Below are 22903 nucleotides of genomic sequence, written 5' to 3' on the forward strand. Positions count from 1 at the left end.
GAAGATGCGATCAACCACTATACGACGCAAGCATAATGACGTCAACTCACATTTAATCAAGGGGTTAAGGAAAAGGGTCTAAAGAAAGGCATGTTAGTATTGATATACGACAACAGATTCGACACTAAGAAAGATAAGAAGTTTCATCCCAGATGGGAAGGGCCATTCATCGTCAAAAGGTGATACGTCAATGGTAGCTACAAATTGATGGAGGCAGATGGTCGAATTCACAAGACTAGAGTCAATGGATGATGGAGGCTCAAAAGGTACCTCTTAAGGTTTGATCCGGAGTTCATGATAGATATTCCAGAGAAGGGAGAACCCTCCAACTCCACTGCTAAAAAATCAGAAGCAGAGCTAGAGGCATAAACGTCTCTAGCCAAAAGGCGAGGGCTAATGATGGCCAGCTTTCAAAAACCTTGGCCATGGAAACTAACCCAAGAGGGAAGCTTAATATGAATATTAAAAAAAAAACGTTTTTTTTCTTGTTTTGCAGGCTATCACCACCCCCCCCTCCTTGTCCTTGCACTCGCAAAGGGGCCACCACCCTTGGCACCACCCTCTTTCTCTCTCCTCCATTATAAAAAAACCCACTCTCTCTCTCTCTCTCTCTCTCTCTCTCTCTCTCTCTCTCTCTCTCGTTTATCATCAGCAAATTGAAATTCTCTCTCGTCCATTATCATAAGCACCAGCTAGCTCTCTCTCTCTCTCCCCCTGTGTGTGTGTGTGTGTGTGTGTGTGTGGGCAAGGAGTAAATTCAATCCTCTCTCTTTCTTTCCATACACACACACACACACTCACATACACACACATACATACCCTACACGCATAAGTACACGCACACAATCACATACGCACCAACAACGCACACACACGACACGCATAAGAAGGAAAATAAGCAACGAAAATGGACATCGACGCATCGACAAACGATACCAAAAACACACGATGGTGACAAGAAAGACACTAAAGGCATGCCCCAACCGGCACCGAAATTGACAAGCATGCTACACCAATGCACCGGTTAAGCCTGCAACTCGCTGGCATCTCATCCACAACGCATTTCCTCAGTAAACATCCGTAGGGTAATTCATTTTCCGTTTTCCAAAGCCAAACTTTGTAAAAAAACCATATGTATATTTCACCTCTCTTTAGGTGATGGTCACCAAGGCCCACCTAGGAGAATATCATTTTCTTATTTCTCCCAAAATAAAGCATCAGTCAACCATGCGGAACCCGATTGTCTGCTTTGTCTCTCCGACTTAGGGCCCTAAACCTAATTAGTTTGTACTAAACTAAGCAGCTTGCACCTATAAAAGAGCACTGAGAGGTCACTATCGAGGGGGATCATTACAGTCATGTACATACACTGACTCCAAGGGTCACTATGCACAGGAGTGGATCTCCGTACACATGAATTTTCCCTAGAGAACACACTATAGGCTCTCTCTCTCATCTCTCTCTCACCGCGGTCTCCATCTTGCCGAAACGAGGGGTTCCATCTTGAATCAAGTTTGCCCGCACAATTCGAAGGGTCTTCATCTCCTCCGTCTACATCTCCATCTCTCTCTCTCTCTCTCTCTCTCTCTCTCTCTCTCTCTCTGGTGCGTTGTGTTGTTGTTATTCGAATCGCTGTTGTCCGCGTCCTAGCCGCTCAAAGCTAGGTGGTGCCCCCTGTTCACTCCTCGTGACGAGTTCTACGTGCACGGGCCTGACATAGAGGTTGCTGGGTCTGTTTTGTGCTTGCGCTTGTCACAAGGAGCACGATTAATTGTTAGCGTGCAATGATGATTGGGCATACACAGCATGTCAATCTCCCCAAAGTGGTTTGGAACAATTCAATCTCGCTAAATGTGAGCAATAACAAAGCAAGGAAATTGTTGTTGAAGACTTACAACTTTTTCTACATAGTGTTGAGCTTGGGCAAAGATTTAGTCGTGTTTGGCCTCGACCTTTTGTAAATGGAATACCTTGGTGAAAACAAACTCATAGAATATGTAGGATAAAACAAACGAGAAGAAGTGGTAGCAACCATACCTACATTGCCATTAAATAGACATGGAAAGTTGGATAAATCACTTCTCCATGGAAAGTTGGATAAATCACTTCTCCATGAAAAATAAAGAGAGAAGCAACAGTTTTAATGATGAAGGAAGGGGAAGCAAAAGATAGCGTCACATCTTGGTTTTTGGATCGTAAAAACACCAATTTTCCCATATGTTCCTCATGGCTATCACAATTGCAAAAGCCAAGAATTTCTTTTGACATTTTGTCACATTCGAACTTTCATGTTACTATTAAATACTTTATCTTTTGATTTTCATGGCGACCTATCGCATTTAGTTCATGGAGTTTCCATACATTCTTGTTTTGTTTTGATTGAGCATTCTGTGTTGCAACTCATGAGGCAGCTGATTTATCCATTAGTGTAAAGTAATTTCCAAGGAAATGGAAAAGAAGCCATGGGGCTTGGGCCAATGCATCCCAATTACTACATAATCATACAACAATCAGCGATGTTAATGATAGATCTTGCCTTTAGCCAAACATCTCCTTCTGCACCCACCCATTGTGGCTTTTGGGAATAACTTACAATGGTGTGGACCCACACTCCCACCATGTGATTCTGTAGTCTGCACCCACTACCATGCAACGGTCCTCTGGGCCTTATCCAAAGAGAGTTCTTGCTCAACAAGACAACTTGATTTGCAAATCACTGACTAAAATGTAAAAGAAGCGGCATGCTGTAGTTCTTATTGGACAGGTTTTAGTAGAGACCTTGGTAGCATAGGCTCAAATGTTGCAACAAGTAGGATCATGACGACGATGTCTAGTAGACAGAAGACCATCCACATGCCTACACAAGCAATGGCAGCAGAGATTTGTTGAGTGTATCAACTTTACATCTCCTGCACAAGGAAAGATGACCCACTAAGAAACCTGGAAGGAAGGATGCATCCATTCGGCCTTCTTCCCATGAAAACCTGCCAGCGGATGAAATGTTAGCTAGATGACTGATCAAACATGTGGCCACATATAATTTCAAAGAGAAAAGCGCACACAATTCCCATGAACATGCATAAGGTGGTTGATCACCTACATATTCACCGCACGGACGCAAATAGACACACAATTGCCATGGCATGCATAATGTGGTTGATTACCTACATGTTCGACCACACAGTTGATGCAAATAAAGAAAATGCAAAAAATGTATTGAGATGCAGAAGAGGTAATATGCAGCCAGCTTTCCAGAAAACAAAGATGAAATTCCTTGATTATGTTTCCATTTGAGTCATGGAAATACCCTTGCAGACACAGGTCCTATTGACTACATGCAGCTAAAAGAGATTCCATTTACAACTCCTTGCTGTTTGGTTGGCTGCAAAGTATCAGCCTCAATCAGCCTTCTAGACTAGTACATATAGACATAATACACCCTCGAGCTCTGCCTTCAGGGTCATTTTGGCCTCTTAAAGACGTCATTCAACACAACGTAACATAGAAAGGATACAAGCTTAAAAAACCACGAATACAGGAAAGGATGACACTAATCTGATTGTAAGTATGCTTTAAAGCAATACACAAGGAATTGAATCGCGTGTGGATAGAAATTCAAGTGAAAAGAATAGTCATGAAGCAACAAAACAATAAGAAGCTTCACAAGCTTCTTGCAATAAGGGGGACAAAGCAGTACTCTTTGGGGTGGCTGCAAATGTCTAAAATGGATCTGTAAGGTGCGGCGGAAGTGAATGTTGAACTTTGCTCAAGATGAGTGCTCCGAACTGTGCTCAAGGGTTCCTTTTACTTAGGGAAGGGAGAGCCTTCCGTTCTTTAATGAGAGAGTGCAATGGACACAAACAAAGTGAATGGACACTGTGCGTGAAGGTGCTAAGACTGAGAGATAGAGAGAGAAGAGAATACGACACCGGGAAGTTGTCAAACCCTCCTCCGATGGCAAGAGTGGTCTACTATTGATTGCACAATCTGGTACAATATGCTGATGCAAATCTAAGTGATGCTATGTCAAAGCCGACGGTGATGTCGACGATGACGAGACTATGGCTGAAAAGTGAATGCTTGGCGAATCTGCAATTGTCGAAGTTGACGGGGTTGATGTGCTATTGCAAAAACGCTGTCCTTGCTGTCTACAAACGCTGGATTTGCTGCTGTCGTACCGCTGAAGTAAAACGCTGAAGGCTGTCTTTCAAAAACGCTGGCTCTGCTGGGGCTGAAAACGCAGGTTTGATGCTGATGTAAACACTGGTTCACTACTGCAAAAACGATGTTGGGTGGGGCTGCTGGCGAGGGAAAAGGATGCTGAAAACGCTTGGGCTGAATGTCTTGCTGGGGTGGGAATCTGCTAACGCTGGGGCTGATTTGCTATGGTTCTGTCGCCAGGCTGATGCAGATGCAAAAACGCTGGCTGATCTTGGTTCTTGATCCAAAAATGCTAGCCCATCTGCTGTGGTGCAAAAACTTGGGGTCCTGCTGAGAAGTTGCTTGTGAGCAATGCTCCTGCTGCCTCTTCTACCAGAAAGTGCTAGCGCTAGGTTTCTATTTATACAACTTAGCAAAATTGCCCTACCTACTTTCCAACAAAAGTCACTTAAAAATAATAAGTGAAAAATGTCAAAAATAGGAAAAATAGGTCAATGCACTGTAAAAATGCTCCTAATGGGTTCTGATGGAAATCTGATGATCATGCTGTGTGCAACCAGAGGATATGCGTCTAATCTAAGTGTCTGGACATGCACGGTCTACGAGCAGACTCACAAAGTATCAGATCACTTCCTATTCTAGACTGACTTGACTGACTGAACCCTGGTCATGGTGTAGCTTGTCCACGGACACACAGGGTTGGATGTGTCACGTGACATCCCCTCCCTTTCAAAGTGAGGTATTGGTACCGAACTGTATGGCGTCGAGGGAGATCGCCAACAGCTGCCTGATGCGTGGGTCATGCGATACTTGAACTTCATAAAGGTCTGCAATGCCTTCTTCTTTGGGCTGCGCCGAAAGAGACAGTCTTTTGTGGCTCCTTCGATGCTTCAACGTCGTCAATAATCATGCGTCTACCTTCTTCAAGAATCTCCGAGGTTGAAAATTTTTGAAACCACTTCCAACACAAAAACATGAACATACCCATTCCATGTAAAGTGAATGGAAAAATCGTGTCTTTCGAAAAGACTCTGCATGCAATGTAAATGAACAAATAGACGGAGTGCCAAACCGTTTACCACACACACGCATACAATGATATCGAATCTTGTCGTGCTGATCTAAATCAATCAACTGTGGAAATTCACAACGGAAATGCCCATGCTTGGTGCTCAATCTTTCTTGTGCTCTTTCTACGACTGTGTCATGCCAAGGAAGAGACATGGAATGTGACTTCCTTGAATGCAAACATTTCAAATTTTCATGAAAAATCCGCATACATCCGTGCTCATTCATGAGTGAAACATGCTCAACGTACAATATGTCATGCCTAGGAAAAGGGATCACATAAAGACACTGACTAAAATACAGGAAATGATCACGAATGAAGCACTCGAACAATGCGTGCTGACTAATCATGTGAACACATAGTACTTACTGTGGGGGTTCTTGAGACCTAGGCTCGAGGGCCAAGATCGGTTCTTCGGGATCGATCGAATCTGCCTGTGGGGATGCTGTGGACCTTGACTCGGAATCCAAGATCGATTCTTTGTGATTGATCGAATCTACAACGAGGTTAGCTTCGCTAGAAAAAGCATCAACTAAACCATCATCCTTGTGAACAATCATGTCTTGATCAGCCAAATCATCATGCTGGTGAGAAATCACATCATGATCATCATGCTTGTCATTGTCATTCAAATCATCATGCTCATCATTATCATGCAATTCATCATGCAATTCATCATGCTTATCATCATGCAAATCCTGTGTATCATGCTTTGGAGAAGAAGAGACGGAGAGAGACTCCTTCTCCTGATTCTGTTCAAACTGTGCGTGCACAATAGAAAAGAGTCACAAGAACTCTTTCATGTCTTGGTCTCTCTTTTCTCGTCTTGCTTTGTTCTCACGATCAAATTTGGCTTGTATTTCTTGGGCTTCCAAGTCGTACGTACTCTCTATGGCTGCCACTCTTTCTTCGTAGTCACGATCTATGGTTGCTCTTCTGTCTTCGTGTTCTAACTTCCTCTTCATAAACAACTGTGTCAACTCCTTCATAGGAGTTAGTGCAATCCTGAGCGTAGATGGGGAAGGGTCGGAAAAACCTCCTGGTGAGGAAAACTCTTCTTCGCCACTCCCATGCTCATCACCTCCAAGCGAAGTATCCATTCCGCTTCGAGTGATGACCATCCACTAAAGTCTTGGGTTCTTGTGGGTCTTAGATTCTTGAGGTTCTTGAGGGTCTTGAGGTTCTTCTTTCGCTTGCAATCTGTGTTAGAGAAGGATCTTCTCCTCACCCGAGTTCTGCTCTTTTCCGCGGGCGCACCCCTTGGCGACCTTGCGCTCACACCAAGGTTTCTTTTTCCCACCTCACATCGATTGGCCGGCCGCTAAGTGCACGGTCCGCTCTCAATGAGTGAAAAGAGGCACAAGGGGAGGCTGGACAAGCCCTTCTTTCTTGGGTTGCCTCTCACTCTTTAAAAACACGATTAGGAATGGACACGCCCAAGTGGACTTGGGTTGCATGCGACCGCAACAAGCAAAAAAAATTATGTGGTTCTTTCCTTGAGTGATACAGAACACTGCCAAAGCTCTAATACCAATGTAAGGTGTAGTGGAAGTGAATGTTGAATTTTGCTCAAGATGAGTGCTCCGAACTATGCTCAAGGGCTCCTTTTACTTAGGGAAGGGAGAGCCTTCCATTGTTTAATGAGAGAGTGCAATGGACACAAACAAAGTGAATGGACACTGTGCGTGAAGGTGCTGAGACTGAGAGATAGAGAGAGAAGAGAATACGACACCGGGAGGTTGTCAAACCCTCCTCCAGGGCCCCACTCTCGATGGCGAGTGTCAGGAGGACATGGCAGTTGTTAACTATGTCATGAGGACGTGGCAACTGCTAACCTTAGTTCTTGGTTTCTTTCCAATGATTTTTGTTTTATTTTTGAGACCCTCTTTTCGAAAGTAGAAAACGGTTGGACATTGTATGGCCAATGTGAACGGTAGTTTCACCCGCAAACGAAAAGTGGTGGGCACTGGAATTCGTATAGTAAGAGACTGTCTAGGCTCAGTGCAAGATCATGTAGGTCCCCCCGTCGCACTTAGCAAGTTGGTGGATGTTGGTGGACAGTAGGAAGTAAACTCAATAAAGGCATAAAGTCAAGGTGGGACTACCAACAGAAAGTATCTGACAGTTGGGCCACATTGCATTTTTGGATGCGTTCCAATGAGGATAGATGGTCAGATCACGAGTGGGAGCCCAACGGAAGCATCTCCTAAAATTCAGGAAACTGCTATTTTGGGCCGTGAAATGTGTTCGCATCATTACCTATGGTATGACTAGGGGAACATTTTACAACTCTGCCGTGAAGTCAACTGGGCAACCAGTCGGGAGATTTTTAGGCGGCAACCCCGAAATGGAAAATGGTCTGTAAATGCGCCAAGTGGCACATTCCTGTGCACTTTCCTCATGCAAGAAAAAGTGGCGCTGAAATTTAAGTTGGGAGAGGCCTCATTATGCATTTTGTCACATGCTAAGAGCTATGAAGTGCTTCCTTTCCCTCTATGTACAATGTGGTGCTAGGAGTGATTCCCTACACGCTACACATTGCTCTCTCTCTCTCTCTCTCTCTCTCTCTCTCTCTCTCTCTCTCTCTCTCTTACGTGCAGTTATGTGAGGCCCCACAAGAGGGCTTTTCATTTGACTGATGTACAGTTGTGTGGGTTCATGCGCGATTGCTGAGGCAAGAGCCTCTTGCACAGGTACTGGATTAGCTAGTGGCTAATCCCCCGCACGTACAAGTGAATTCAGAGAGGTTTCACGTGAGAAATCTCGTCCGATTCAAAGGGCAAGTAGCACTACAGGTGCGGGAGCTCGAGGACTTGTTACAGATTTGACCGACACGCGAAATGAAGCCCAAAATAGGGAATTATAGCCTGCTGTGTATTTTTGCAGGTTTAGGGTTTCGGCCCTAAACGGTCCCTAATACCCCCAGGACATTCAGGGACGTGAGGGGACCGCTGTGGAGGTGATCTGGCGCATTTTCGGGGCAGAAAACAGAGAATTCAGCGTGCTGCAGATTCTCGCCAGATTTTGCAAAGTGTCCGTCTGCGTCGGGAAAGTCATCTATTGCATGGGGATACTAACTGTGAAGTGTCCTAGTATAGTTATGCTGCCGAAATCGGGCCATAACAGGTGTTTTTCAGCCCGGATTATGTGGGGCAGCTCGTAGGAGATCATAGGTTTTATTCCCTCTGTTAAAGAATAAAGAAATGCCGAAAGGGGCACCAATTTTGGGGCCTACAGGTTGTCGGCGTCTGCTCGGGGCATTCTAGCTTTCGAGCCGTGTGTGTACTTAAGTGTTAATTCCCGTCACAGGTTTCCTTCGCACGTTCTCTCTGTGTGTGTCTAACGTAAAGAATTTTGGGTGAAAGCCAAAGCCTACCGCCCCACGGGCCGGTTTCAAGGTTCCATTGCCGGGATATCAATCACTTTTTCCTCAAAGAGTAAGCCTCAGTTGTTTTGGGTAAAGACACAGAGTGCAGGAACGCGGGATTACACTATGGCCGACAAAGGGAAGGTCACAATGGAAGAGGGTTCCTCTTCAAAGGACAGACATGAAATCCCTATGGTTTTCGAGATTGGCAAGAGCTCACCGCCACGTCAGTTTGTACCTCCTGTCAATGTGAATGTCCCTCCAGTAGTACAGGGCTTTGTGACTGGGCAACTTGAGGATGATGAATTCAGGACTCACAACTGGTGCAGAATCCAAGGTTTATGGAGTTCTTGCAAGCGCCACCAGTGCAACAGCAAAATAGGCAACCTACACCGCGTACAGAGCTTGTTGAAGCTCAAGCCCAAGTACTTCATGCGACTCAGCCGGATAGGAAACACTCGCATGTTGCGGAGTCAGGGACTCCAAAAAAGGTTCCTCCCGTGCTGGAACAAGTGGCTATTCCACAGGTTATGCCAGTTCAGCCCGCCACCTTTCAGAACCCGCATGCTGTCTTGAATGGACACACTAGTTACCAGGAAACGCACCCAGTTTGTCCACCGCTCACGGTACATCCTCGGTATTTCGGGGGTGGATCAATGTTCCAAAGTATGGCTGGTTATGCGCCTAGAAGTTAGCCGTACATGCCAGGAACAGTGTTGCAAGGCATCATGCCAAACCCCATGTATGGTAGTATCGGCATGTAGCAAGGTTTTCAGTGCAACCAGGGCCAGTTTGGAGTGTTTTTTGTTTTGTTTTGTTTTCAGAGTCGGGTAGGGCATGCCCGGCCACTTTCTTCATACACCATAAAAGTGCACAAGAAGAACGATCAGGACTATGCACCCAGAAACCGAAGCCAGACTCTTTTGTCACTAGTTTCCTCTGGACTGTGAGAGGCCAGAATTATCTACACTCTTAGGGCCATGACTATTCCCTTGAAAGACCCATTTCGCCAACTTGATTTGGGCATGACAGCGACCAAGTACCTTTGTTTAGAGCCCCAGGTACTGTGGGACTTGCTTCGGTCTTCCCTTTGGAGTTGCCTCCTCCAGGTAACTTATTGCTCACCTCACTAAACTGCCTTTGAAACCCGACGGTTTTCCCCTAGGAAATGCCATATCCTCTTGGAAGTGAGTTGGCTCACAGGTGGCGTCCGCTGAGGTTGGTGGTGTCTCCCTTTTGCACCTCCCAACCCCTTTTAGGTGAAGTTGACCCCCCCCCCCCCCCGGGGAGTGTGGCACTTGGGCGCTCTTGTAGCTCATCTGGCTTCGCTTGGGGGAATTACGTCATTTTCCCCAGAAGGGATCGGATTCAAAATATAGCATAGGAAGGGGAGCATTATCTCCCCATCCGCCTATGAAGAGCACCCAAGTACCGGGGTACAACTTCACTGAGGAACTTCGCCATAGGCACGTGCCCTGCAGTTCCATCCCTCAAGTGCGGATCATGTCGTACCCAGATGTAACAAACTTCAACACTCCAAGTCAAGAATCTACCATGACAACACCAAATAACCACTTCAAAATAGTTCACAGTTCACAATTGATTCAACACTGGCTCGGCGGAGTTCCGTGCCTAGAGATATTGGCCCCAAAGACTGGCGCCCCTTTCGGTATTTCTTTCTATATTAATCTAAGTTCAAAGTACAAGAGTGCGGGCAGGCGCTCACACTCAGACTCTGCGTTCAGATGCTCTGAGTTGTGAGTGGCCTACCCACTTATTTAAAGAGTACAAGGGTTTCCAAAAGCAGAGCCCCAAAAGCTGAAAATCAAAAGCTTTGAAAAATAAAGCAAAAGTTCTTTCTCTCTCTTTCTTTTAATAAAGCAAAGAGGCGTTTCTTCTCTCTCTCTCTCTCTCTCTCTCTCTCTCTCTCTCTCTCTCTCTCTCTCTCTCTCTCTCTTGCTTAAATGAAATAAAGCAAAGAGGCTTTCTCTCTTTTTCCATTGCGTGGAAAAGCAATGCCAAAAGCTGAAATAAAAAACAGTCCATGCAAAAGCAAAAGCAATGCCAGAAATCTGCCCAACTTTCCGTAAATCGCGTTGGTGTCCGTACAGCAGGCCACGTGTCAGCCCGCCACATTAGCAAAGCAGGGTTAGGGTTTCAACAGAATTAGGGTTTTTGGCAGCCACGTCATCATTTTGTGACACCAGAAGGGCATCCGCTTCCCGCGAACCTCCCCACCAAGGAGGATAACGGTCCTTTCTTCAGGGTCCACGAAGGGTCGATTGCATTGAAGGTGGAGTTGAATCGGTTTATTAGCCATCACCCCCTAGAATCATCAACCGCCAAGTAGTTCATCAGCAAATGCGAAAGCGAACGACCCTCTAACTGGGAGTACAGCGTGCAAATGTTGGGTCCGCGCATATAACTATCAGCCAGTTTGAGCCCACCTACTCTCGCGAGAGCCAGCATGCTCTCCTCCTTCCTATTCACTATAGTTCTCCTATTGAGCTGCAGCAGGTATCCGCATGTTTGACCAAAGCCGGCCAGCTTATAGGGCTCCAACGCCAGGCACGAATGCCTCTCATCCCACTTGTCCCATGCGTGGTAGCGCACTGAGCTAAAGTTAGCCGCTGGAATATACTTATTCATCCAGTTGTGGATTCTTGTCGTCCAAGTCCACTTCTTGAACGGTTGGTTCTTAGGCTTCTTGTTTACCAAGGAGCCTATCCAGGTAGATGAAATTGAGCGGTACTTGTCAAAAGCCCTTGCTCATTGTCCCCCACAAAAGGCAGGTATGGGTGGTATGTTGAACTCGTGATGGAGAGTTGTCGTCCCTATAGAGGTTGACCTTGCTCCCTTTCCGAGTAACATTCGCATCTCGGTGGCGACGAGGTGCTGCAGAGAGTGAAGGACACGCTGATCGTGGGCCCCCCTAATTTCCGCGCCATAACAAATCACTGGATACACACACGCCTTAAAAACAGTCAGTCGAGACCATATAGGGATGGCTCGCCGTTGCGAGTAGGTGCTGCCACTCGAATAGGCTTTTCCTCCCCTTCTCCGCTCGCTCCTTGACGTTGTGTTCAATGGAAAAGGTCGAGTCTACATCGATGCCAAGGTACTTGTACGTTTCACCTACTGCAACCATCTCACCACCCAAAATAAAGATCCTCATAGAGAGATCCTGCAGGTCTCTGTGGAACACCGTGACCATGCATTTATCAATTCCAAAGGTCATGCCCCAGGTCTTTGCCCATTCACTTACCTTGTCAAGGCTCATTTGTAGGCTTTTAGGAGAGTCAGCAAGTAAAACCAGGTCGTCAAAAAAAAGGAGTCCTTTAATTCTCTTGAGGAGGTTAGGTACTTCCAGGCCCCATGTTTCCCCGTCTGCGTCGCAGCAGAAAACAGAGAATTGAGCGTGCTGCAGATTCTCGCCAGATTTTGCAAAGTGTCCGTATGCGTCGAGAAAGTCATCTATTGCGTGGGGATACTGACTATGAAGCGTCCTAGTACAATTATGCTACCAAAATCGGGCCAGAATAGGTGTTTTTCAGCTTGGATTATGCGGGGCAGCTCGTAGGAGATCACAAGTTTTATTCCCTCTGTTAAAGAATAAAGAAATACCGAAAGGGGCGCCAATTTTGGGGCCTACAGGTTGTCCGTGTCTGCTCAGGGCATTCTAGCTTTCGAGCCATGTGTGCACTTAAGTGTTAATTCCCATCACAGGTTTCCTTCGCACAATCTCTATGTGTGTGTCTAAAGTAAAGAATTTCGGGTGAAATCCAAAGCCTACCGCCCCACAGGCCGGTTTCAGCAAGAGTGGTCTACTATTGATTGCACAATCTGGTATAATAGGCTGATGCAAATCTAAGTGATGCTATGTCAAGGCCGACGGTGATGCCGACGATGACGAGACTATGGCTGAAAATTGAATGCTTGGCGAATTTGCAATTGTCGAAGTTGACCAGACTGATCTGGTATTGCAAAAATTTTGTCCTTGCTATCTACAAACACTGGATCTGCTGCTGTCGTACTGTTGAAGTAAAACGCCGAAGGCTATCTTTCAAAAACGTTGGCTCTGCTGGGTTCAAAACGCAGATCTGATGGGACTGAAAACTTGATGCTGATGTAAACGCTGGTTCACTACTGCAAAAACACTACTGGGTGGGGCTGCTGGCGAGGGAAAAGGATGTTGAAAACGCCAGGGCTAAATGTCTTTCTGCGGTGGGAATTTGCTAACGCTGGGACTGATTTGTTGTGATTCTGTCACCAGGCTGATGCAGATCCAAAAACGCTGGCTGATCAAGGTTCTTGATCCAAAAACGCTAGCCCATTTGCCGTGGTGCAAAAACGCTAGAGAACTTGGGGTCCTGCTGAGAAGTTGCCTGTGAGCAATGCTCCTGCTACCTCTTCTGCCAGAAAGTGCTAGCGCTAGGTTTCTATTTATACAACTTAGTAGAATTGCCCTACCTACTTTCCAACAAAAGTCACTTAAAAATAATAAGTGAAAAATGTCAAAAATATGGAAAATAGGTCTATGCACTGTAAAAATGCTCCTGATGGGTTCTGATGGAAATCTGATGATCATGCTGTGTGCAACCAGAGGATATGCATCTAATCTAAGTGTCTGGACATGCACGGTCTACGAACAGACTCACAAAGTGCCAGATCACTTCCTATTCTAGACTGAATTGACGGACTGAACCCTGGTCATGCTGTAGCTTGTGCACGAACACAAAGGTTGGATGTGTCACGTGACAAGATCATAGGACGATAATGTAGTTTTTTGGTCTCATAGGTCTTTTAGGCCTTTTGCAAATGCAAATAAACATTACATGATGCAGCAACAGAGGCATACCCACACAGCCAGCCTGAGCACAGACATCGTTCTAGGAGCATGCCCCAGAATAGTTGGTATGATGAGGAGTGTCGAGAAACGAGAGCCACACTTCAAAGAGAGGTGTCTTTGGGAGTCATTACTCATAGACAATCAGAGATTTCCTTTCGACGGCTTGTGCGACGGAAGAAGAGGGCTTATCTCGCTCAGCTAGAGAAAGAGTTGTATAAGCTATTTTTGAGCCAAGACTCAGGTGAGACATGGAGATTCTTTCATGAGAACTCCCCTCCACCCGCTATCACATCCACTAAGACTTGGCGTGAATATGAAGCATCGTACCAGACCCCCGATGCCATGTCCAAAGACATGCGTTTTCTTTACCGCTAAGATGATGAAGAAAGCTATTGACGGGATGAAGACTAGGAGAGCATATGATCATGATGGATTGGTAGCGGAGCACTTTATACATGCCCAAGATATGCTTGCACAACTTCTTGCATTGATGTTCAAATGGCCCTATACAGGACAATTGTGGGTCAGGTCTGCACTCCCGAGGGAGTGTATGAGCTTTTCCACTCCATTATTGGGGTGAAACAGGGTTGTCCACTCTCCCCTACTTTATTTGGTATTTATGTGGATGAGGTTTCAGAATACATTGAGAGGAGAGGCGACAGAGGAGCATAGTTAGCACGGACCTAGATCTCATTGCTACTATATGCAAATGATATTGTGTTGATCTCACATTCACTAGAGGGAATGCAACGACATTTGGATACATTGCAAACATTTGCTAGTGATAGCGGCTTATTGGTGAACCTTGGCAAGACCAAGGTTATGGTGTCCAACACCATACCACAGTGGGTTGGGCGATCTGTATCTACCTTTGCATATGGTCAGGAGACGGTGGAGTATGCAAATGCATACACTTACCTTGGTGTGGTCTTTTGTAGCCCAACGTTTTCTTTGAGGAGAGCAGCAGAGACTAGGTTAATGAGAGCGTATGTGGCTTTAGGGAAGATGGAGAGGATGTGTTCGCATGTTGAGTTTCAGGAACCTCGAACGAAACTATGGATTTTTGACACTTTGGTCACATCAGCTATGCTTTATGGGATGCAGATTTGGAGGCCATGAGTGGACCGCCATAGCCGGAGGGTTGGCAGTACTGATGGATGGAATTGCATGGAGAGGCCTCTGGTCTTTATGATTTCTCGGATGATTAAGGCCAAGCCCTCTGTACCCCATGAGATTATCTGTGCAAAGCTCGCTGCTCCATCGTTGGTTATCGAAGCACTCACCAGATCCGTTTCTTTCATGCACAATATCTAGGATCTCCCTAGAGACAAATATGCCCATCTAGCTTTGGAGTCTTCTCGATAGCTTGCCTCACAGGGAGACACATCTTGTTTGTATGCACAGATGACATCTTGGTTCAAGCTGCATGGTTTTGACATGGATAGACTACCCCCTTTCCAGTAGTCACTGGACGCACCCTCCTTGTCTCTCACACGGACCGAGATCAGTCAGCTCATCAGACAGGAATTGATTCAGTTAGATACTAGGAGGACATGGATACAGCCTATGCATGTGCTTGGAACAAAGATGGCCTTCTACAGAGAGAATCTCCCTGAGCTTACAGAGGATGGTTTTGTGATCAGACACGTCTACATGAATGCTCATCTATTCCATGGATTACGATGTGCTATTGGACAGATGCGCATATCTTTACATCAGTTAGAGATTGAGACTGGTAGATTTAGAGGAGTATTAGCAGAGGCCAGGATTTGTTAGCTATGTCATATAAAGCCAGAGACATAGTTACATCACATCTGTCACCACTGCCCGGTCTACTATGAGATACGAGGCTGTTTCCATTGCCTATTCACAGAGGATTTTGGACCACTCGCCAAAGTTATGAGATATCAAGATCAGAGATACCTTGGGCTGTTTTTATTGGAGCTGCACAGACATAGGGAGAGCCTCTTGAGGAGACAAGACAGTAAGAGACTCATAGAGGGAGATCACTCATTTTGAAAGACTACATGCGCGACATTCAAATGAGCAGGCATCGTAGCAGACTTCAGAGTCGACTTGTACTAGAGGTACATCGACTGACAAGGCCTGAGCTTGGGAGATCCAAACGCCCACAATTTCGAGGGATCGGGGGAAACTGCATCAGATGGTCCGGATTGTTTTGGCATGACATGGGAGATGCCCAGTCAGAGTACTAACCGAGGAGGACATTGATGAACTCCGCCAAAGACCGATGCTAGATATCATAGGATAGGATCTTGTTTCCAGCATCTCAGCCTTTCATTTCATCCCATTTCATTTTGTTCCATTTCACTTTAGCTGAGTTCAGTTTCAGTTTTTCAGTCGTTTACACAAACATTGTATCAGATTCACCATTTGTAAACTCTTTTGTCTCATAGGTCACTTTGGCCTTTTGAAGACGTTAATATATCATTTCATTTCATCTCTATGTGTGTGTGTGTGTGTGTGTGATGTGACACATCCAACCCTATGTGTCCGTGGACAAGCTACAGCATAATAGGGTTCCGTCAGTCCAATCAGTCTAGATTAGAAGTGATCTGACACTTTTGTGAGTCTATTCGTAGACCGTGCATGCCCGGTCACTTAGTGTAGATGCATATCCTCTGGTTGCACACAGCATGATTATAAGCATTCCCATCAGAATCAGTCAGGGGAATTTTCCAATGATTTTAGCCTATTTTTCCTATTTTTGACATTTTTCACTTATTTATTAAGTGACTTTTGTTGGAAACTGAGTAGGGAAAATTGGGTAAGTTAATATATAAGCAAACCCAAGTTAGTGGCAGAAGAGGCAACAAGAGCCAAGATCAGCAGGCAACTTCTCAAGCAAGACACTTGGTGAATTTTCCTCCAAGCAAGGACCTCTCCTCAGCTAGAGTTTTTGCAACAAGTAGTCACCACAACAATCTGCATCAACCTGGTGTTTTTCTATCAAGAGATCATCGCCCACACACCCCCCATACCTAGCATCTAATCTAAGTGACTGGTCATGCATGGTCTGCGAACAGACTCACAAAAGTGCCAGATCACTTCCTATTCTAGACTGACTTGACAGGACTGAACCCTGATCATGCTGTAGCTTGTCCACAGACACATATGGTTGGATGTGTCACGTGACATCCCCTCCTTTTCAAAGTGAGGTACTGGCACCGAACTGTATGGCGTCGAGGGAGATCGCCAACAACATTCGAAATCCTCGAAAGGACTCTTCGCCGGCCCACTCTGATGCATGGATCATGCGATACTTGAACTTCATAAAGGTCTGCAACGCTTTCTTTTTTGGGTTGTGCCGAAAGAGACACAAAGTCTTTTGTGGCTCCTTCGATGCTTCAACTTCATCTAGAGGCCTGCTTCTTCCTTCTTCAAGAATCTCCATGGCGGAAAGTTCCTGAAACCACTTCCAACACAAAAACATGAACATACCCATTCCATGTAAAGTTTGTCTTCCTCAAAGACTGTGCATGCAATATAGATGAACAAATAGACAGAGTGCCAAACCGTTCACCACACACACGCAAACAATGAGATCGAATCTTGTCTTTCTGATCCAAATCAATCAACTATGGCAATTCACAACGGAAATGCCGATGCTTGGTGCTCATATTGTCATGTGCTCTTTCTACAACTGTGTCGTGCCAAGGAAGAGACATGGAATGTGACTTCCTTGAATGCATACTTTTCAGCTTTTCATGAACAATCCGCATACATTCGTGGTCATTCATGAGTAAAACGTGCTCAATGTACAATATTTCATGCCTAGGAAAAGGGATCACATAAAGACGCTGACTAAAATACAAGAAACGATCACGAATGAAACGTTGGAACAATGCGTGCTGACGAATCATTCGAACACATAGTACTTCCTGTAAGAATTCTTTGGACCTAGGCTCGAGAGACAAGATCGTTTTGTCGTGTTTGATCGAATCTTCCTGTGGGGGTTCTGTGGACCTCGACTCAAAAGCCAAGATCGATTCTTCGTGATTGGTTGAATCTACAATGAGGTTAGCTTCACTAGAGAAAGTATCAACTAACACATGATCCTTGTGAACAATCACATCATCTTCATGCAAATCATCATGCTTGTGAGAAATCACATCTTGATCATCATGCAAACACCATCATGCTTGTCATTGTCATCCAAAGCATCACGCTTATCATTATCATTCAAATCATCATTATCATGCAATTCATCGTAATTATCTGCCTCTTCTGCCAGAAAGTGCTAGCGCTAGGCTTTCTTATATACAAACTTAGCAAAATTGCCCTACCTACTTTCCAACAAAAGTCACTTAAAAATATTAAGTTTGTACCAGTTTGTGCAATCATAAGTAGACCACTCTCGCCGACGAGAGTGGGGCCTTCAGAGGAGGGTTTTAAAACGTCTCTGATGTCATATCTCTCTTCTCTCTCTATCTCTCAGTCTCATTCACTTGCACCCACAGTGTCCATTCACTTCGTTCTGATCATGGCACTCTCTCATTAAGAACGAAAGGCTCTCCCTTCCATAAGAACCAAAAGGAACCTTGAGCACATTATGGACCACTCATCTTGAGCAAAGCGCAAACATTCATTCCGCTACACCTCTCTCTCTCTCTCTCTCTCTCTCTCTCTCTCTCTCTCTCTCTCTCTTTGTGCCTGCCAAGGGCGAGGGCCCTGAGCTCTGAAGGGCGAGGGCGAGCATCCTGCCAAGGGCGAGGGCGAGGGCGAGCTGCCTGCTGCCTGCCAAGGGCGAGGACGAGCTGCTACAGCCGGAAGCTTGGCTGCCCTGCAAAATACACATAGCAAGACTTAAACGACTAAATCTGCGTACCTGCTGACTCGCACAAATCCATAATCGAGCACAACACAAATAGAGAGAGAGAGAGAGAACGGGAGAGAGCAACAGAGCGTGTGCAGGAGCACCTCCTAGAGCGGAGTGCTATGCCGGCACGGCGAGAGAGAAGAGGGAAGAGGAGAGAAGAACAACGCAAACACTGGGTGCAATCTCCCCCCGTGCAAGAGTGACCATTTCCCTCTTGCACGTATTTCATTTATAGATTTCCTGAATGGGCAAAGTGAGTACAAATTGGTCGGCCGGTCATAAATGGCCAAAGCTCATAAAGAGCACTTGAATAATCAAATATACATAAAATATAATATCCTTCTGCATAATCTATTATCTGCTAATGCTTTTGCCACCTGTTAGCCCCAAAAAGTGGATAAATATCAATTTCATAACATACCTCTCCGTTGGAAAGCAACTGTCCTCAGTTGCGAAGATAAAAATCTGCAAACAATACTTGGCAAAAACAATGATTAGAAATCTGCTATATCAAATAGTAAAAAATTAATAAAACTAGACAACATTGCTTATGCCTGTCGTCATCCACATACTACCTATTCTAGTGTCCCATACCACTAGAATAAGCAGTATATGCCATACGCTAATGAATCAGGATATCATTGGTCACGCTCGTCATCAATCTCATAATGTCAAGTCCCATCACATAAACACTGTCGTAATAATCACTAGATACCAAATCCCAATCCAATTCTAATTCCACAATATAAGTCCAAATCCAAATTACTTTCATTATGTACTCGGGTAACAAAATCATACCAGTTACAGTGGTGGCCAGTCACTACAGCATGATTTTGTGATTGGTGTTGCCTCAACTGGCAAGTCTAAACCAAGAAGTCGTGCTGCCTAAATCGGCGAATCTGCATTTAGTATTGTTAAAAATTGTGAATCTACAGTTTGTTGGTTGTGCTGCCTAAATCGACAAATTTGCACTAGATGAACATTGACACACTGCCTAAATCGGCGAATCTGTGTGCAGTGACCAATGGACGAGACAAGACAAAGAAAAAAAAACAAAACATTTACTAGCTGGTGGTGCCAAATTGGAGTATGATGCAGTCCCATAGTGCTGCACAAAACTGTTTCTCAATATCCATATCAAATCTTGTGTATAGTTGTATATCAGCTTGATGATAAAGTTGCTCATGAATTTAAATTTACATTCAGGGGAAGCAGCAAGCGACAATGTGAGGATGGGTAATTTCACATACTATAATAAAGAGCAAAAGATCTCGTTCCTTTGAAATTATCCATTTGGATTATGCTGGTTGCAAACTACTAACTGTGTCATGTACGAAGTAAGAACAACTTAGAAGGAAGTAGAGAGGGTGAGTTGTATCATAGGAGTATGTGAATCCAATGTATGACAATGTAATCATATGTGAGAGAGGAGTCATAATGACGAGAGGTTAAGGCAAATTATAGCAATAGATACATTGAAGAACTTACTCATTAAAGAGGATTAAAATGTTTTAGCGAAACATTGCAAAATTACGTACCTGGGGGTGGTTGGAAGGAAGAACTTGGAGTTAAATTGTCAAATGTGAAACAAGTAGTTAAAAACGAAGGTCAATAGCAGAATATTAGTTGGTTAATGTTACTGAAGATAGACAATTGGATTATCTAATAAAAAGTATAGACTAAAGCAAAGTACAATGTTAGACCACTGGTAATGCAAGTGTCAACAAGAGAAATTTAACAACTTTGTAGTATGCAGAAAGGTTAGATCCTACAATATTTTATAGCATCACTAGTGGAGGAATTATGCAAAACTTATGTAATGAAGATCACTATCAATTTGACAAGGTTTACAAAAATAACTAAAAGATGCTTCAAGAGCGCGTTATATACTTGTTGAAAACAATCACAGTTATTTGCCAGTCTCAATATACATTAACATTGTGTAATCAAGAAGACTTGTGGAAGACTTCTATGACACTAATGAAAACATACAAGTGAGATATTGATATGGCCATATCTAGGTGTTAGTCATGCTTAGTAAGTGGAGGAACTGTGTTTGTCAAGGAGAAAAGATAAAGAGAGTAGTGGGACTGTGAATATTGCCTTGTGAGAGTCAAGAATGTGAAGTGACTTGTTGGTGGATCCCAGTAGGATAGAAGAAGAGACTCGACATTGGGAGTAGAAAGTTGTACAACAGACGTCAGAATCCTCCTATACGAGAGGGATATGGATCAATAGAGTCATGATGCTTGGGAGCAATAAGATGCCTATGTCTATGAGGGCCATCCCATCAGTGATGGAGGCTCGAACAGAGGATCTGGACTATTTTAGCAAGGCATAGGAGACATCCAATATGACTATATTATTGTGGAGTCGATGGTCTTCAGTGACCGATGCAATACGTCCCGAGACAATGCCCGATGCAAGCCAGTCGCATAAGACAGTGATGTTCAGTGTAGCCGTTATGTTACTGCCTTTTATTTCGTACCCAGACATGGTAGAAGATGCAACAAGATTGTAGCACATTGATCTCATAGGTCATTTGGGCCTTTGGAAGAGGATCAATATAACCAACATACCATATGTGGTTAATTTAGCAGCATTGGAACAATCTTAGGAGACCTTAAGAAATCACCGAATGAGTGGAGAATCATGTGCGATAACTTCAAAGGTGAAGGATGGTCTGCAAATATATATCTATATGTATTATCAAAATAAATTCACAGTGATGCAACAATCGAGAACGCTATCTCAGCTCAGCACAGGAACTGCCGAGATGGACCAAGATCGATGATGGTGACTGGGATTGTACATGATGGCGTGATAATAATAATAAATAATAAAAAAACAATCGACAATGGAAAATTTGAACCGCCCCACAAATTTAGTGTGTATGCTTTGTGTTTTGCGGTTCTTAGAGCTGAACTTCCCATATGTCCCTTCTGTCAAGCTTCCAAGCTGTGGCCCGTCGACGACACGCCCACTAAAAACTCCCTGAGTCTCGTTCATCGTGCATGCAAGCTGGGCAGATTTTAATATTGGAGTGCATTGTGCAAGCATTACTGTGATGCCAGCTCTTGAACATTGAGAAATACTAAACACTTGAGAAAGGAGCTCAACCTGCAATTGGCAACAAACTAGGTCCGTGGCAACGTGTTGCAAGCTTTTCCCATGCTTCTTCTATGGCAGCCCCGTAGTGGGAGATGCGGAGGGAGAGAGAGAGAGACTGGGCGGAACTCACAACTCACAAGGTCGTCAAAGGTAGCACAAATATGCCGCTTTGGATTCCTATTCTTCCTGAGTTAACCCTGTTTTCCTGTTGTCGCTTTCAGGTCTACTGTGACCTCAGATGCCAAAGGGTTCTGCACGCGCACTTTTCTTCGGTGTCTGTGTTGACAGTTTCTCTGCATGTACTCCAAATGCAAGGCTGCAGTAAAGTTGAAGGTATTTCTCCGTGCAGGTTACCTCGAAAAGTGTGTCGCCGGCTGATGGTCTCCATCTGTGCATGAGCTGCTGTCTCTTACCCAGCATTTGCTACTCCAAATACTCTATGCAGTATAAAAAAGAAAAAAAAATGGGAGTCTGCATGGTTTGAGCGCGGACAACACTGCGTGGAACATAAGTATAACTAGAGTAGTGGGTGCTCGCTGCAGCTCCTAATACCAATCCTTGGTAGCAACGCGAGCATTGTAAACTGGGCTGAAGACGTGTGCTGCCATCAACTTCACTCTTGCATGGCCATCAAAAAGATGGTGGGTGCGACTGCGAGTGTGGGTGATTGCGACTTCGAGGGTTGGTGGGGTAGGCACGGCTGTAGAGAGCGGTTTGTGAACGTGACAGAGAGAGGGTTCGACTGCCTGTGTGGCCGCTCAGCATGGCAGTAAAGTTGTTTTGTTACACTAGATGTATCCTAGTGGTTGAGGGTCGAGTGGTTGTCAGGGTTGGCCTTTTCGGCGCCTGTCATGCGATGCGTCTGGCGGAGAGAACTCCAGTTGGTGTGTGTGCGAGAGATTGGCAAAGTCGGATGCGAGGAGAGTTGGCTGTGTGGCCAAGGTCGGCTGCAGGTTATGCATGGGTGTGAGCAACACCAGCTGCATGCGAAAGCAAAGGTGAGGATCTACGAAATGATAGATGTGCAGTTGAGGGCCGCACTTTTCATTGTGGCGGCTCTGGTGGTAGGCAAAAAACCAAGAGTCGGTTGCGGGCGTCAGTGATGGCCGCCAATGACGACGAGGGGGGGGGGTAGTTGATGACGAGAAAGAGGGGCAGGTGAACTGCAGTCAGCGGGAGAGAGAGCTGGACGGGGGGTTGATGAGAAGAAGAAGAAAAAACACTAATGGTAGCATGGGAGCTTGTGGCGATGTTGCATGGCGACGTGAACTGTGAGTTAACCCAAAAAATAGACGAAAAAAAGTGCAGTCCTCTTATTGCATGCAAGAACGAGAACTGTGAGAGGCAGTGGATGGTTGAGGAGAGTTTGTTGCCATGCCGAAGCGATGCTGAAATTGCTGCACGTTAATGCCGCTGTGAGTGGTGACGACAAGGTGCCGTATTTCCAGTGTCGGCCTTGCCGTAGCTGACATTGCCCATGCCCTTTGGCCCTGGTGTTGCACTCGC

General features: G+C 45.0%; 1 protein-coding gene across 1 annotated transcript; it reads right to left on the minus strand.

Moving 5' to 3' along the window:
* Positions 1-1987: 1987 nt before the first annotated feature.
* LOC147453591 (uncharacterized) lies at positions 1988-2998 on the minus strand. Its single transcript, XM_086517170.1, has 3 exons — positions 2941-2998; positions 2779-2857; positions 1988-2666 (listed from the first exon to the last, which is right to left on the minus strand). The coding sequence occupies exons 1-3, from the start codon at positions 2960-2962 to the stop codon at positions 2492-2494; spliced, it is 276 nt and encodes a 91-aa protein (XP_086373296.1). The 5' UTR covers positions 2963-2998; the 3' UTR covers positions 1988-2491.
* Positions 2999-22903: the final 19905 nt, after the last annotated feature.

The sequence above is a fragment of the Adiantum capillus-veneris genome, chromosome 7 (assembly GCF_014529385.1).
Source record: "Adiantum capillus-veneris isolate H3 chromosome 7, ASM1452938v2, whole genome shotgun sequence".
In the NCBI taxonomy this organism is placed as follows: domain Eukaryota; kingdom Viridiplantae; phylum Streptophyta; class Polypodiopsida; order Polypodiales; family Pteridaceae; genus Adiantum; species Adiantum capillus-veneris.

Coding starts and splice junctions, on each gene's coding strand:
- LOC147453591 (XM_086517170.1), bottom strand. CDS start 2,962: ATGGATGCATCCTTCCTTCCAG. Junction 2,858..2,940: donor GGATGCATCCTTCCTTCCAG/GTTTCTTAGTGG, acceptor TTGCTTGTGTAG/GCATGTGGATGGTCTTCTGT. Junction 2,667..2,778: donor TTTGAGCCTATGCTACCAAG/GTCTCTACTAAA, acceptor TCTTTGGATAAG/GCCCAGAGGACCGTTGCATG.